The sequence below is a fragment of the Mesoplodon mirus genome (genome assembly GCF_964341445.2).
Source record: "Mesoplodon mirus genome assembly, chromosome: 1".
Lineage (NCBI taxonomy): Eukaryota > Metazoa > Chordata > Mammalia > Artiodactyla > Ziphiidae > Mesoplodon > Mesoplodon mirus.
Genome location: NC_138976.1, coordinates 68,360,372 through 68,374,957, shown reverse-complemented (window position 1 = coordinate 68,374,957; position 14,586 = coordinate 68,360,372). Strand labels below are relative to the sequence as shown.

Here is a 14,586-nt window from a genome sequence, read left to right as displayed (position 1 = left end):
TTCCTACATCAAAGGCAGTAGCACAAATAATCTGGAAGAAGAAAACAAAATACAAACAAAAATCCTTTTCCATTACCTCTTTAAAGGTTGAAACAATATATGAGATTTTCCCACTTCTTCTAAAATACATAACTAATGATGCTGCATTTTCAAAGACGTTAAAAAAATTAATGGTTTTTATCTATTCTGTGATCTGGGATAGTCCAGATATAATAGAACAGAAATCCCATTTTAGGTATGACCTTAGTTTGACCTAGGCGGTCCAAGCAACTGACTATCGGGTCCTAATGTACAAGAATTCTGAAGACTATGGGAACGTGTGTTAACACAACATTAAGCACAAATGTACTAGGGGAAAAAAGAAGTTAAAATTCTTAGATATTGCATATTAGAGAGCATTGTACCAATAAATGATCTTCAGTTGTTCCAAATAACTTGGCAATGCATGCATATTTTCAGACTCTCATATTACCTTATTTCCATGTGAAAAGCTGATTTTCAGTCCTTTGGACTAAGCAATGTTTTATAAGGCACAGAAAACTTTTCCAGAATTGTCAATCCTACCCTCTTTCCCATCACCATAGACAGGCACTATTCCAGACACTGAGGATTCAGCAGTGGACAAGAGGGCCAAACCAAAGAGCTCAGCTTCAAAGGGATAATGGGAGAAGGCAGCAACTTTTATATCTGAGTCACTGTGCCACATCTAAAGTTAAGGAGCTTCAAGTTTAGACATAAGTAAAGTGTCTAAACCCATATAGGTCAGAAACAGTGGACTACTGATAGGAACCCATGTCTATATAGCTACAAAGAGCATTCTCTTTCCATTGTGGTTCCTCTGTTTCACTACCTCTCTTTGTAGTGTTCATTCCATTTGCCTTGATTTTTCTGGGTCTCAATCACACTCTCCATCCTACAGTGACTAATGAAATAATGATCACTTTTGTCCATTATATGTAGAGTGAGATTAATTCCTGCCCAAATGGTCTCAATATGTGTTTACATAACCATATCTATATAACCCTCTTTATATGTATACATTCATTCCACAAATATTTGTTGGGTGCCCAATAAATGCTAGGAACATTTCTAGGCCAGAGAAAAATATAATGGAGCTTATAGGCTAAGGGGGGAGGGAAACATAAAATAAAAGTTTCAAGAAATAAAGAATATAATTTCACATATTGCAAAGTGCTACGAAGCCAACACGTCATACACACACACACCACACTATATACATTGCATGTATAAAACATATATATATACACATAAATATATATGCAAATATATTTCCCAAACAGAATTTTTGGTTTCACTATACAAGGAGTAAGTATTGATAAATAAGAATCAACTTTACTAAAAGCTATCAAGTTCTTATGGGCTAATACTTTCCCACTATATTTAATTTTCTAGTTGTCTGATAAATGATTGATCTATGGTTACCCATGCAATTAAACAAATACTCAAACAAAAAGAAGTATTAATATAAACTTAGAAGGACAGAAAATATCTGAAAATTGTAATAATAATTTGCTAGTCTCACTCATGATACACAGTTTCACTCTTTTAAACAGCTCTTTTGGTGCTATATTCTGAAAAAATGTAGGCTCTCTTCTAGGAAAACCCAAACTGAGATCAAATTTTATTGCCCGAACACACACATATCATCAGGTATGTGAGAAAAAAAAAATTTAATAGGGTTACCTTGTGGCCAAAATCTACTCGTTAAAAAAAAATCCATTGTGTAAAAATAATATATGCATATTTAATGCAAGGATAAAATTTAAAAATCAAGCATAAATGTTAAAGATACAAAAAATAAGGGCATGGAAAGTTCTGAAATGTAAATTAAAATGCAAGTTCATTTAGAAAGATCACAGATAAGACACTCTTTAAATTTTCCTGCTATCTTTAATAAAATATATTAAGAATACTAGGATGTATGTCATCATATTTGTGTTTAATGTGGCATTAATTCACAAGTCTTTTTTTTTAATAAGATAAAATAAGTTACTTGATCTTCTAAGGAGCTATATAACTAGGATTTTCATAATTAAACCCTAGATGAGGCATTTGGTATATCTATGCCCTAAATCCCCTCAAAGTTATGCATGTACAACTTTGAAAACTACATCTTAATTAGTAGCTTAAAATAAAACTAATTTTGAAAGCCAGGAAGTTGAATTTTAAAAAATTGTTCAAATTTTATCAATGAAAGTCAACCAAATATCCAGTTTTAAAATATAAACATCAATTGTATATAAAGCACCATGAATTGTTTGATACGTTACTTTAAGTATTTTAGTAAACCTCTGCAAATTTCAACTCATATAGAGATGGTCAATATTAACTTAGTCACATGATTTCTCACTTGTGTAGTTTAACCTCTTTGGCCAATGAAGTATGTCCCAACCTCATTTTCTTCTACTACTACTCTTTTAACTTCTACTCTATTCTGAGCAACTACTGCTTATACCTACCTGTGATGGTTAATTTCATATTCAACTTGACTGGGCCACAAGGTGCCCAGACATTTGGTCAAACCTTATTTTGGGTGTTACTGTAAGGGTGTTTTGGGATGAGATTAACATTTAAATCAAAAGACCCATAAAGCAGATTGTTTTTCCTAATGTGAGGGGGGCCTCATCCAATCAGTTGAAAGCCTGAATAGAACAAAAAGAATGACCCTCTCCCAAATAAAAGAATTCCTCCTGCCCAACTGCCTTCAAACTAGGATACTGGCATATTCCTGCCTTCAGACTCAAACTGAAACATCAGCTCTTCCTGGGTCTCAAGTCGGCCAGCCTTCACACTATACCATCAGCTTTCCTAGGCCTCCAGCTTGTTGACTCACCCTGCAGATCTTGGGTGTTGTCTGCCTCCTTAATAGTATAAGCCAATTCCTTATAATAAATCTCTTTACATATATAAACAAAAAAAGTATAAATATGCATATACTTATATTGGTTCCATTTCTCTGGAGAACCCTAATATACCACCCACACCCACCATCAAATATTTAGCAGTTTCTTACCTGTGTATGTAATCAGGTTCATGAAACTTTCTCTATCCCTAACAGTCTCTCACACTAGCTCTGCCTGATAAAACCCTACATAGTCTTCAAGCCTCAACACAGAGACCTCCTCCCTCCCATGATGCATCATCATGGTGGAGTTTTTCCACTTTGCACACCCATAGCACGACAGCACTGTTTTCGGCCACCTCTGCTTGTCTGTGGCTGGTGAGCTGGAAGAACATAGTTCTTCCTGGACAATGTCTTATACAACAGAAGTGAGTATCTGAAGGGCTAGATTACATTGTCACAACATAATACGGCAGGGATTATTTCTGACTGGGTAAAACCCAAAGGAAATCTTAGCTGTATGACCAAGAAAAAAATCATTTCAAACTCTCTGGACTTTGGTTTCTTCCATCAAATGTAAGAGATTTGGCTTGGTACACCACATTCCCTCCCAGCTCGACATTTCTACGGCTCCATTAACAAATCAATCAACAGTAAACACTCACATGACTCAATATTCATTTTTAAATTATCTTAAATAATATAATATGAAGCCTAAAGTAGAAAACTGTTCTCACTTAAATGCAGTAATTCACAAGTGCACTCATTCTCTCTGAGCCCTTTTAAGACATAACCCCAGCATGGAAAAACAAGTGATAATGATTAAAAGAAAGCAACATGCATCACCAACAGGAAGGTCCTTAAAAGACTGATCACAAGGGAACACTCAGAGCCTCAGCTCACACACGCACATTCTCCGAAATATGTTTTAATGTTTCTCCGCACTAGGGTCTCCATGGAACTGTTCACATGGGCTCCTGCCTTTGTCAACACTGATACGTAAAGAGTAGTTATTTGTAAGTACTACTGAAAGTCAGAAGATTCTGTTTACTTATATGGCTCTGCCCACCACCACCTCTTTTCAGCATGGGAATACAGTACTCAGAAAGGCTTTATCATGTTGGTATCAATTTATTCCAAGTACTCAACTATTTTATAAGCCTTTTCAAATAATCTTCACTCGGTACCGTAATTGTCAGCAAGTTTGTTCTGTGTTGGCCATCCTTCCTTTTGTTTCAGTCTTTTATAAAAATCCTTTTGTGTGACAGTCAAGCAGCTGTGCTTTGTTCTTTAATGTTCCTAGCTTGGATCCCCAGCCGAGACCATTTTATAACATAAATGGCAAAGTACCATTTTCACAGCAGGGACAACTGTGTTCATCTTCAAAAAGAGGCATTAATAAAATGAGACTGTAATGAACATGCTAATTCTGATCACAGGGTAGTGCATGATGGCAGAGAGAGTTGACTGCCTTCTCCCTGAAAGATGGTAAAAGTTGTTTTTGTTTTTAAACAACTGCTATAATGACTTACATTTTTTTTTGAAACAGACATATTATGCAAACATTTCTCTCCATTTCCCAGTGAAATGCCTTTTCTGTCTCATCCAACTGCTCACTGTGTGTTTTACTATATCAGTAACAGTCACCTTCAGGGATCGGGGAGCATCTTTTTTCCATCTTGCAAGAACTGACTTGTTGAAATAGGCATGTCACCAAATCACAGAAAGCTAGAAAGCAGGGATCTGAGTGATCACCAATTCAGTGCCTTCCCTGTGCACATGGCGCCAAGATAAAGAAGTAAAAGAACAGGGAAGTTAATAGATTTGCTCAAGATGTCACAGCTGTTTTGGGACAGAGCCAGAGCTGGAACTCAAACTACTGGAGACCTGGACTTGAGGACATTGTGTATTATGTCTTGATGGTGATTATTCATAAACTATGATGCATGTATGTGGAGTAGATCCTCAAATATAAGTGCCATTTCATAAGGTATACCTGTAAAACTAGGCAACTCAATTGTCTCATGTTTGGTCAGCTATCTTTTGTTGACAACAATTTTACTTTGTGTGTGCTCTAGGAACAAGCTAGAAGATAACAGCAACAACGATATATATCATACACTGTTTTGTTGTGGTAGTGCTCGTGCTGGCTTGGGGATCAGTGTTATTTCAGAATGGGCAAGTCTCAGAAGATAATCCATTAAACTTAGAAAAATGACATAGTACATGCTGCTTTGGATGACAACGAAATGTGTATTTTCTGATTACTACCTAAAAACAAAAAACCTAAATTCAAGAAACATGACATTTAGACATCTCAGACTATCAGAGACAAAGCTGACTAAATTTTTCTAGAACTTTCTCTTAGAGAGGGGGAGTCATGTGAGCAAGAAAAAGGGATTCTTCGGGGGATTTTTTGGCCATGCAGAACAGCATACGCATGTGGAATCTTAGTTCCCCAACCAGGGGTCGAACCTGTGCCCCCAGTAGTGGAAGCAGAGTCTTAACCACTGGACCACCAGGGAAGTCCCAAGAAAAAGGGATTCTTTATGTCTTTCTACTTGTCTAAAACAGGCAGATGCTCCTGGACTCCTATAGGAAAGAAAAGTCTATGGAAGGTGATGTCTCATTTCCCCGTCCAGTGGCGGACAAGATACATCTGAGAGAACATTTTCATCCCCAGTTATCATTATACAGATTTATATTTACAAGTAATGTAATACCTTTGGACAGAAGGAAATTGTGGCCAGTGAACCAAAGATTCAGAAAGAACCAATTCCATCTGGATGATAATCGCTCTTCTTAAAACACCCTCTCTGGTCCTATACTTTGCTCTTCACTGAAAGCTTAATATCAAATCCAAAGTCCTTAGCAGAATCCCACAGTTAGGTAAGACTCAACCCTTAATAACCACTCAGTGAGATGTGAGGCCTTCACTTAAAGTTCTGCGTAGAAGGGAAACGTGTATGACAACTATGCTTAGCCCCTTAAAGTACTATAGAACTACGGAGATGGTATGTTCTTGTGTTTCCACAGGCAGGGCAACCAAAAAAAGTTTTAAATGACCTGGAGGCCATAAGTACCAGATTCAACCCCCCTTCTCCCACTACTTCTTCTATGAACTGCAGTCTACAGCGTATAAATGGTAATTGCTCAAATATCTCATTCCAGGGTATGTTCAGCCCGAGCTTGTAGTTATCTTTCCTTATGAAAACAGTTTTTCAGAGCGAGGGTAATTTGAAACGAGCTACACAGGGAAAGTTTTCCCTGAAGTACTCCCTTCAATGCACATGGATGGTCAGAGTATTATTTCAATGTCTTCTGCATTAGCTGTACAGGTCAGATGATTAAATCTCCAATTAATTAGGTCCTCTAGTAGCCTGTGTGAAATAAATTAGTGATCTCCATCCAGTCCACTTAGACAAAACCCACTGTGACAGCTGGCACATTTTTGGCATTGTCAGCAGAGTGGGTAAAAAGTAAATGACCCATGTGGACAAAATGGGCATCTAACGATGGGTAGTGGATGAAAAGTGCACTGCAGACCAGAGAGCTTGAATATCTGTCAATGTGATTTGCAAGAACAAGTGAACTTAAAATGAGCACGAAGCCCATCAACCATGGAATGAAACTCTTCACATTCATCTAGTTAACTGTTCACAATGTTCATAATCTAGAAATGTCAGTTTACCACTGGAATATTTGTAAAGACTATTACTAATAAGATTACTGTTATTTAGAAATTTTAAACAAAGAGGTAACTCTAGGAAACAAAATAATTCCCAACCCCATTTATTTCATCCTATAAGGATATATAAAAATATTCTATTTTAAGGTTATGTTTAGACTACTTTTTCATTATCCAAAATACCTTTGAGTTTTTCTCATGAAACATTTCCAAAATTGCTAAACATAGTCTTAAAAAAATAAGGTTTAAGTACTTTACTAGAATCATAAATTTTCATACAAACATACTTATATATGACAGATATTCACATAGAAAGTCAAGATTACATTAAAAATTTCAAATGTATTTGTTTTATGTGGGAGTTAGTTGGATAAAAGCAGATGAGATGGGAGGACCCCAGTCAGCTGGGAGGCAGGAAAACATAAATCCATATGAATGTCTATGTAAAGTGATATGTTCCTCCAACTTCTTGTTAATTCCTTCATCAAATGCATAAAGACTAAGTCAAGCCAAATGACTGCCACTGTTTCCTTTTAAGGGGTTTGTTCAGGGAACTCAGAAGGCGAAAACACCTAAAAAGTTTCTAATAACTTTTCCTTGATTGTATCTTTGTAATATGTTTTCTACATAATAGCATTAGTTATAAACTACATGAATAAGCAAAGATTAAAATTTTAAAAGAAGACCAGCAAATCTGATTTAGCTTCCTATATGAATGGCCCCCAAAATTACTCAACAATCTTCAGACCTTTTATCTAAGTTTATGTGAACATATACGTGTATATCCACATATGTACATATTTCTAGTACATATTACAGTATGTATAAACATGGTCTCCAAGGTCCCTTTCAGCTCCGAAATCTGACTTCTAACTCCTAACTGCTCTTTTTTTTCCTGAAGTCTTATTCTTACCTAACAGATTTTACTCTTCTCTTTACCTTTACAAATATTTAGAATTCATTTCTTTTAAAACCCATTCATACAGTTCAATTATCTATAGTTCACAGACTATGATTTCTTCTCTCACTGATTGGGCCTCCTGTCCCTCATGAGTTGGAACTGGCTTTCATGCTTTAGAATTGGTGCCTATGAGCCCATCTGGGAATAAATGACTTTATCTGGGGTTGTATGGCTTGAACTGTGGTGGTGTCTCTGTGGGGTGAGTCCTTACATGGCTGTCTGTTCCACACTCCACGGGATTCACCGTTTCTGACAAGCTTTTATGTGAGCTTCCGGGTTCTAAGTATTGCACTGCAGAAATAGTGCTAGAATTCTTACCTTGTTCAGAAAGCTGATCTAGCTCCTCTTATTTTATATAGGTCTGTGTCCTGCTGGAGAGTTAAAACTTCAGGCCTAAATCATATAGTCCATGTGGTTATTATCTTGGTTTATAAGATTACAAATTGTCTCTTCTCCAAGGCTCTCTCTCTGTTTTGAGCACCTGGAAATTTCTTTCATGTTTGTAAACCTAACCAAACATTTAATTTTATTTTCAAATATTTAATCAACATGTCTATATGTTTACAGGGGAATGGAGAATTTCCTATATGAACACAGTGTGTCATAATGGCCAGAAATGTAGCTCAAATTTGACTTGTTTGTTTTTAAGCAGCATTCTGTTACATGCAATTAAAAGATCTATATCCAGTTGGTCAATATTTCCCCTAACACTTAGTAAGATTTTATGGTACTTAAAGCACATTTTAGGATGTATATATAAATATTCTTTTCTAGACTTCTCAGATTGACTGATTAATTTTGGTACTAAATAGATCTCAAAGAAAATATTTTTGATTGTATAAAACATACAAAGAAAAATACATGCCTCAAAGCGGAGGTGGGGAGGATGGAATGGAGGAGAAATGTTCTCACTCTATATATGTTCCTCTAAGATTATTCAATTATGATCTCTTCTTTCTAATTCCCTTCATCTGAAGAAAGGCTATTTTACTAAGTTGTGGAATCAAGCAAAGCGAAGTTCAAAGCAATACAAAACAAACAGACAAATGCAAGTGTGTATGAGAAAGAAACAAAGGCACAGAGGGTTAGTCTGGAAATGTCAACTACGACGCAAGCCAAATTAGGCAATATTCTTATCTCTACACAAAAGATTGAATTATATATATAACAGAGCATTATTAATCACTAGCCATTATTCTCTAGCACTGTCATTCTAAAGGAAGTGTTGGAAGTAGACACACCGTACTACAGATTTAGCAAGTCATCCCATGCTTTGGGCACACTGCATAAGCCACATAGCTGGAAACACAGAAGGGGGCACACTGTTTCCAATCACTTTGCATCAACAGATGTTAGTTCAAGAAATATAAAAGACTGAAACAAAACACTTTTTTGGGACATAAAGAAGAAAGGTGCCTTTCTTGTTCTTGATTCCTCTGCTTAATAAGAACTCATCTTTAGGTAGTAGATATTCCTTTAATTTTGCAAACACCAATGTCAGCTCTGGTAATTTCCAAAAAGTAGGTGCTGACCTAGATATGAAAAATCCACACGCAAGTGAAGCTAACATGCGAAACAGTAGCATACCCTGCTTCCTATCAAGGCTCTTTACCAAAAATCAAATTGGTATCTGGCATTTGAAATCAGCACTTGTTTGGGATTTTTTCCTCTCCCCGACTAGCATTTTTTAAGTCCCAGGAGAGAAGGCACCTTCTGTCTATTTAAATAAAGTTTGACCCTAATCAGTATTTTACTTCAATTCATTTCCCATTTAAGTGTCATGACAACTGCAGTCTTTTCAATGATTCTACAAAAGAACACCTGGGACACAGAATTTCAACGACATGACACAAGCAGCAGCCTTGAACTTGAATACTTACCACGTAAAACTGTGAGTCTGGTGGATACACTTATTTCTCCCACGTTATTCGAGGCCACACATTCATAAATTGCCTCATCTCGTGGAGTCCGTAAGGGTTGTATTCTGAGAACTGATCCAGATCCATCGTCAAACTCTATTACCTATTAGAGGAAACAATAGCTGTCACAGGTGTTGTTACTATCATCTGCCTCTCAGCTAAATCTCTTAATGCAGTGGTGAACGAGCCATTAGGCTCAGAATAAACTCAGAAGCATTTTGAGACTGAATTTTGATACAGTGATGAAACAGAATAATTGCTCTAATGTGCTGAATCCTATACTGCAGAATGGAAAGACATGAAACTACATATGCAAAAATGTAGATATCTTGTCTCTACAGAAAACCATCCAGGGTTTAAATATGAAAATATTCTAGTATATGTATCTAGGGCAATGTGACCTTTTTATTAATTTTGCAAGACTTGCTGCTATGATGGATACACTTCTTAAATTATTCTGTCTCTGATAGCACATGTGGATCCATTCAGTAATTGGACGATAAGGTGAAGAAATAATGTATGCCACCACTGATAGCTCTTCTGGTTTAAAATGTCTCATCCTGAACAGTATAGATGAGCAAACCATGAAGAGAAACTGCATAAATCTAGTACTTAGGCAGCCAATGAGATGGCTTTCATAGCCCCAGAGACTGATGGCATGCATTAATTTTTCCATAAATCATTCCAGTATTTGTTCTAGCTTAGCATTTTCTGCATCTTTAGGGCATTCTTGCTGTAAAATGGAGGCTTGCTTCACCAGGCAGAAAATTAATGTCCTAAACAGTAAGCCTGAATTCACTATCATTATGGACTCTACTCTGAAACAGTTAAGCAATCCTAGGTATTTGTCACCTAATCAAGTAGTACTTTTAAAAAATGATGTTGATAATATTGATAAATATGCGTACAAAACTGTAGAGTCCTCTACCTGTCTTTTCTATAACTCTGCTATGTTTTTTCAGCTGTTCACTGAGATGGTGGTTCGTTTTTCTTTTTTGCATTTCCCTATGAATAATATATCCATGTGCTTAAATTGTGAATAAATTAAGAATGCTTTATAAATATATTTACAAGATGATCAATCCCAGATTTTGTGTATAAGGGTCAACATATGGAAAAAAGAGATTGAATGTTTTTAAGATATGGCCACTTCAAGTCCTTTCCGCATCCCATTTACATTCTAAATTCACAGAGATAGTCAAAACATCCCATTTCTCAATGCACCACAATTTATTTTCAACTCTATTAAAAATATCACACACTTTAGAATGAATCTACTATGCATCGTGGGAGAATAAAGTTTCATAGTTACTGGAATCTTTGTCAAATATGCTATAATTAAAATACATACATATATATATATTTGAGCATCCTATAGCTTAATGTAGAGAAAGGTTTAAACATCTTTAATACTAATTTAAATTTTGATTTTTTTCAGTTTTATTGAGAAATAATTGACATACATCACTATATAAGGTTTAAGGTGTACAGCACAATGGTCTGATTTACATATATTTTGAAATGATGACCAAAGTAGGTTTAGCTAACATCCATCATCTCATATAGATACAATAAAAGAAGAAATGTTTTTCTACTTATGATGAGAACTCTTAGGATCTACTCTCTTAACTTTTGATTAATTGTTACATGTCATTGCATGCTTACATTTCTGAACTATTTCCTAGGTTTAGACCTATTTTCTTCAACAAACAATATACACATTAGATGCTAATACTGTAATCTCCAATTTGCAAACCCTATTTAACACCCAGTATTAATTATGTACCTACTCTAGGCCAGATGCTATATTTGCCACTGCAGATAGAAGAGGGAACAAAATCAGTCTCACTCATACTCTCGTGGGCTTTAGAAACTAGTGACACCAAAAAATGCAATATACTGCTACAGATATGAAGGATTCACAGCCCAAGACTCAGTACTATTTGATGTAGCCGCTTTGTGTTAAAATAATTTTTTCTGAATGTTTATATGACTCTCATTAGGAATTATGTACTGAGCAGACCTCACGCTTTGAAATGTCTACTGTTATAATTTAAACTTTGTTACAAGAGTTTGTCAAGAAGCCACCATCACTAGCAAGCATGATGTCAAACTTCTGTTTGACAAAAAAGTCAATTTCATTTCAACCAAAAAGTATATGTGCACCAAAAGTCACACACACATCATTTCCTACGACAATGTAGGAAATATTTCTCAAAGATTAAGATATTCTTTTTGTTTATGTTTAAATCACTGTAGGTATCTGATCTTCAAACAAACAGAATTTTAAACTTAGAATTTGTAAACTACAGGCCAGATTTCAATTTTCACCAGTGTAATTATGCTCTTTATGCATTTGGTCCACTTACTGCTCTTTGAGAACTGGTGAGAAATGAATAAACTCACAATGCTCTGAATTTTGTCGTTGCTATGTTTCATTTAACTGGGAATTGTTTTAATTTGCCAAACTGTGAATTAGGCTATAAAGTAGTCAGAAACTCAGGTAAGAGGAGGTGAGCTTTACACTTTGGGTCCATTTGGAGGTCTAAGTACTCTCTAAAAATCAATCTATCCTCTTCATATCTTAAGTTACAGGCATGATATTCTGTGCTTCTTCTAATTTTTCTCTATATAGCTTATCACCTATTTTTCTCCTCCAGAATAAGCAAATTTATAAACCATAGGCTCCTTAAAAACACCCAAAATAATATCTGAATTATGTATCATCATCTTCAATGCACTAAGCTTTCCTGAATAAACAAAATCGACTTCATCCGTAGGTTTATCAACTATCAACCTGGTTGAGTATGTTTCTTTCAGAGCAGTTCTTCACACTAACACACTGGAGCTAAGTTCCCTTTCTAGTCCATGCTACCTGTAAAACACAGGTGTGAAGTATAGTGGACAACTAAATTTGCTGTCCAGTATCCGTTCCCCTTCTTCCGGATAACAGGAACTTGAATTCCCTTTGGGAAAACACTACTCCCTCATTCCAAGCCATGGGGTTGGATGGAACTGATCTCATTCCCAGTAACTGAGGTAGATTCTGATTAATATAAATGAGTTAGTCTGTACCATCCAGCTGTCCACACAGACTGGTTCAGTGATGAACACGTAACTCAGTAAGAGCCAACAGCACAGAAAGCTCTCACTCGTCCTCTAGTCTTGGATGTGGGAGGATGTGAGACTGCATCTTGCCATCTTAAGGGGAAGCAGTCTGAGGATGAGGTTACAGATGGATGCTAAGAACACTATTTGAGCCCTGGTACAAGCACGACAAAAGTCAGTCATCTGAACCCCCAAATCCCTTTTTTAAAAAGCTGAAGCCATCTAGAGGGAAGTTTTCCATCACATACAACATAAGGAATGGCATATCTCAGTGATTACAACACCCTGTATCAGAGAAAAACAAGCAAGTAACATATAAACCAAAAATTCAGCAGTTACATTCTTCCCCCAGAGAAACAGAACAATGGACCTAATACCTCAAATCTCTGATTGCTGACTTTCTTTCCTTTTTTGTTCCAGACAATTTTAGGTCTTGGGTCTCCTGTCGCTTGGCAAATGAAAGAGGCAACTCCACCAGAGACCCCTGTCTGGTCAACGGGAGTTCGTGTAAACCTTGGAGGTGCTGAAATAAAAAGAAATAAACATCACAATTAGATGGAAAGTGGAAACACAGACTATTACCCCACTGCCACTGCTCTCTCCAGAGCCCTCAAATACAGACAGACATACATACACATATAAATATACAAGGATTATAAAATTAGGAAAGCACCTTTTACATCTGAGGGTAGTTAAAAGGGGAGGGAGGTAACTTTCTGGTGAAGTTATCTGCTAGTGCTTTTATTGCTGAAATCCGTATTAAGGCAGAGGTGCAATAACATTAGAAAAGCAACATCACACATTAATTTTTACTACCGGTATTTTAAAAAATCCAATTTGTCCTCTGTAACAAAATGAGATCATCAATCAAAGTGAGTAAAATTTTAGCTCTTTGCTTTGATGCCGCTATCAGGACATTGCCAGAAAGCAGCAGTGCCACTATTAAAATTAGTGACATTTAAGAGAAATTCTAGGAAATTTTAAAGAGACAAGAAATACAGCCCTGAGTTAGACGGTTTGGCAAGAAATAGAAATAGGATAATATGGTAAAGTGACTCTAACCCAGATACTGTGTGCTGCCTTACTTTCAACTTAACTCCACAATTTGCATAAAAAGATGAGTCAAGAAGCCTCCAAAGTTATAGCAAAAAAAGAATTTCTGTAAAGAAAGATGTAGACTTCAAGATTCTTAAGGATGAAAGGCTAACAGTTGGAGGTCTCTGAAATGTCCTCTGTCTCCTTTAAATGTTCCTAACATACACTTTCCCTCTTAAAAGCCTGCTTGTTATCCACCTGGTATTTCCGGATCTAGAAATCTATTATATGAAAATTATATAAAATGTAGACAAATATTTATGGACAAAGATATTAACCATATATTTTATTTACAAAGATTATAAGTACTCAAACATCATTATAGGAATTGATGGTGAGATAAACTGTCAAAATGATGGAACATCATACAAATAGTAAATGTTGTAATTATAAAGTTTTTATTATATGCCACGAGAAATACTTATGACTCAATGGTAAGCCACAAAGGCATCACACAAAATTACAGATGAGAGATATCAGGTAAAGAAAAATGCACCCCAAAAAAGGACAAAATATGCTAAAACATTAACGATGGTGGTTTGGGAGAAGGTGTTTTAATTATTTTTCCTACTCTTCACATTTTTCTTGCTTCTTGGAGTTTTGACAACTATGCTATAGTTGGACATTTTTTAAACTCAAAAACATTTTATTTTCCCATTTTATTTCCTATTTTCTTACCCCTATTACAAATTTTCTCTTCCCTCCGGCCATTTTTCAGTGCTACGTCACTGAAACAAGGTTTTAGTAACCATAGCTAAAGTTTAGTTTGAAAACTATCCTTAGATTCTAAATAAGATGAAAAGAGCAAAGTTCATCATTGTTGGCTCATCACCAGTATTTTCTCCGCCTTGTTTTCATGTTTACCATGTGATGCTCCTGCCGGCCTGTTGGTGTGTGTCCTGACCCTCATCTTGATTTTCCTGGAGTCAGGGAAGCCAGATTTCCTTCTCAG

At 36.0% G+C, this 14,586-nt stretch overlaps 1 protein-coding gene across 4 annotated transcripts in view; it reads right to left on the bottom strand.

Annotated features, from left to right (window-relative positions):
- The window catches only part of PTPRD (protein tyrosine phosphatase receptor type D), a 2,145,247-nt gene that overhangs the window by 308,631 nt on the left and 1,822,030 nt on the right, over nucleotides 1–14,586 (bottom strand). For all 4 annotated transcript variants that reach the window (XM_082611189.1, XM_082611192.1, XM_082611191.1 and 1 more), the window contains 2 exons: nucleotides 12,917–13,062; nucleotides 9,393–9,534 (listed from right to left, as the gene is read on the bottom strand). In XM_082611189.1, coding sequence (XP_082467315.1) covers nucleotides 9,393–9,534; nucleotides 12,917–13,062 — 288 coding nt within the window. The remainder of the gene's footprint in view (nucleotides 1–9,392; nucleotides 9,535–12,916; nucleotides 13,063–14,586) is intronic.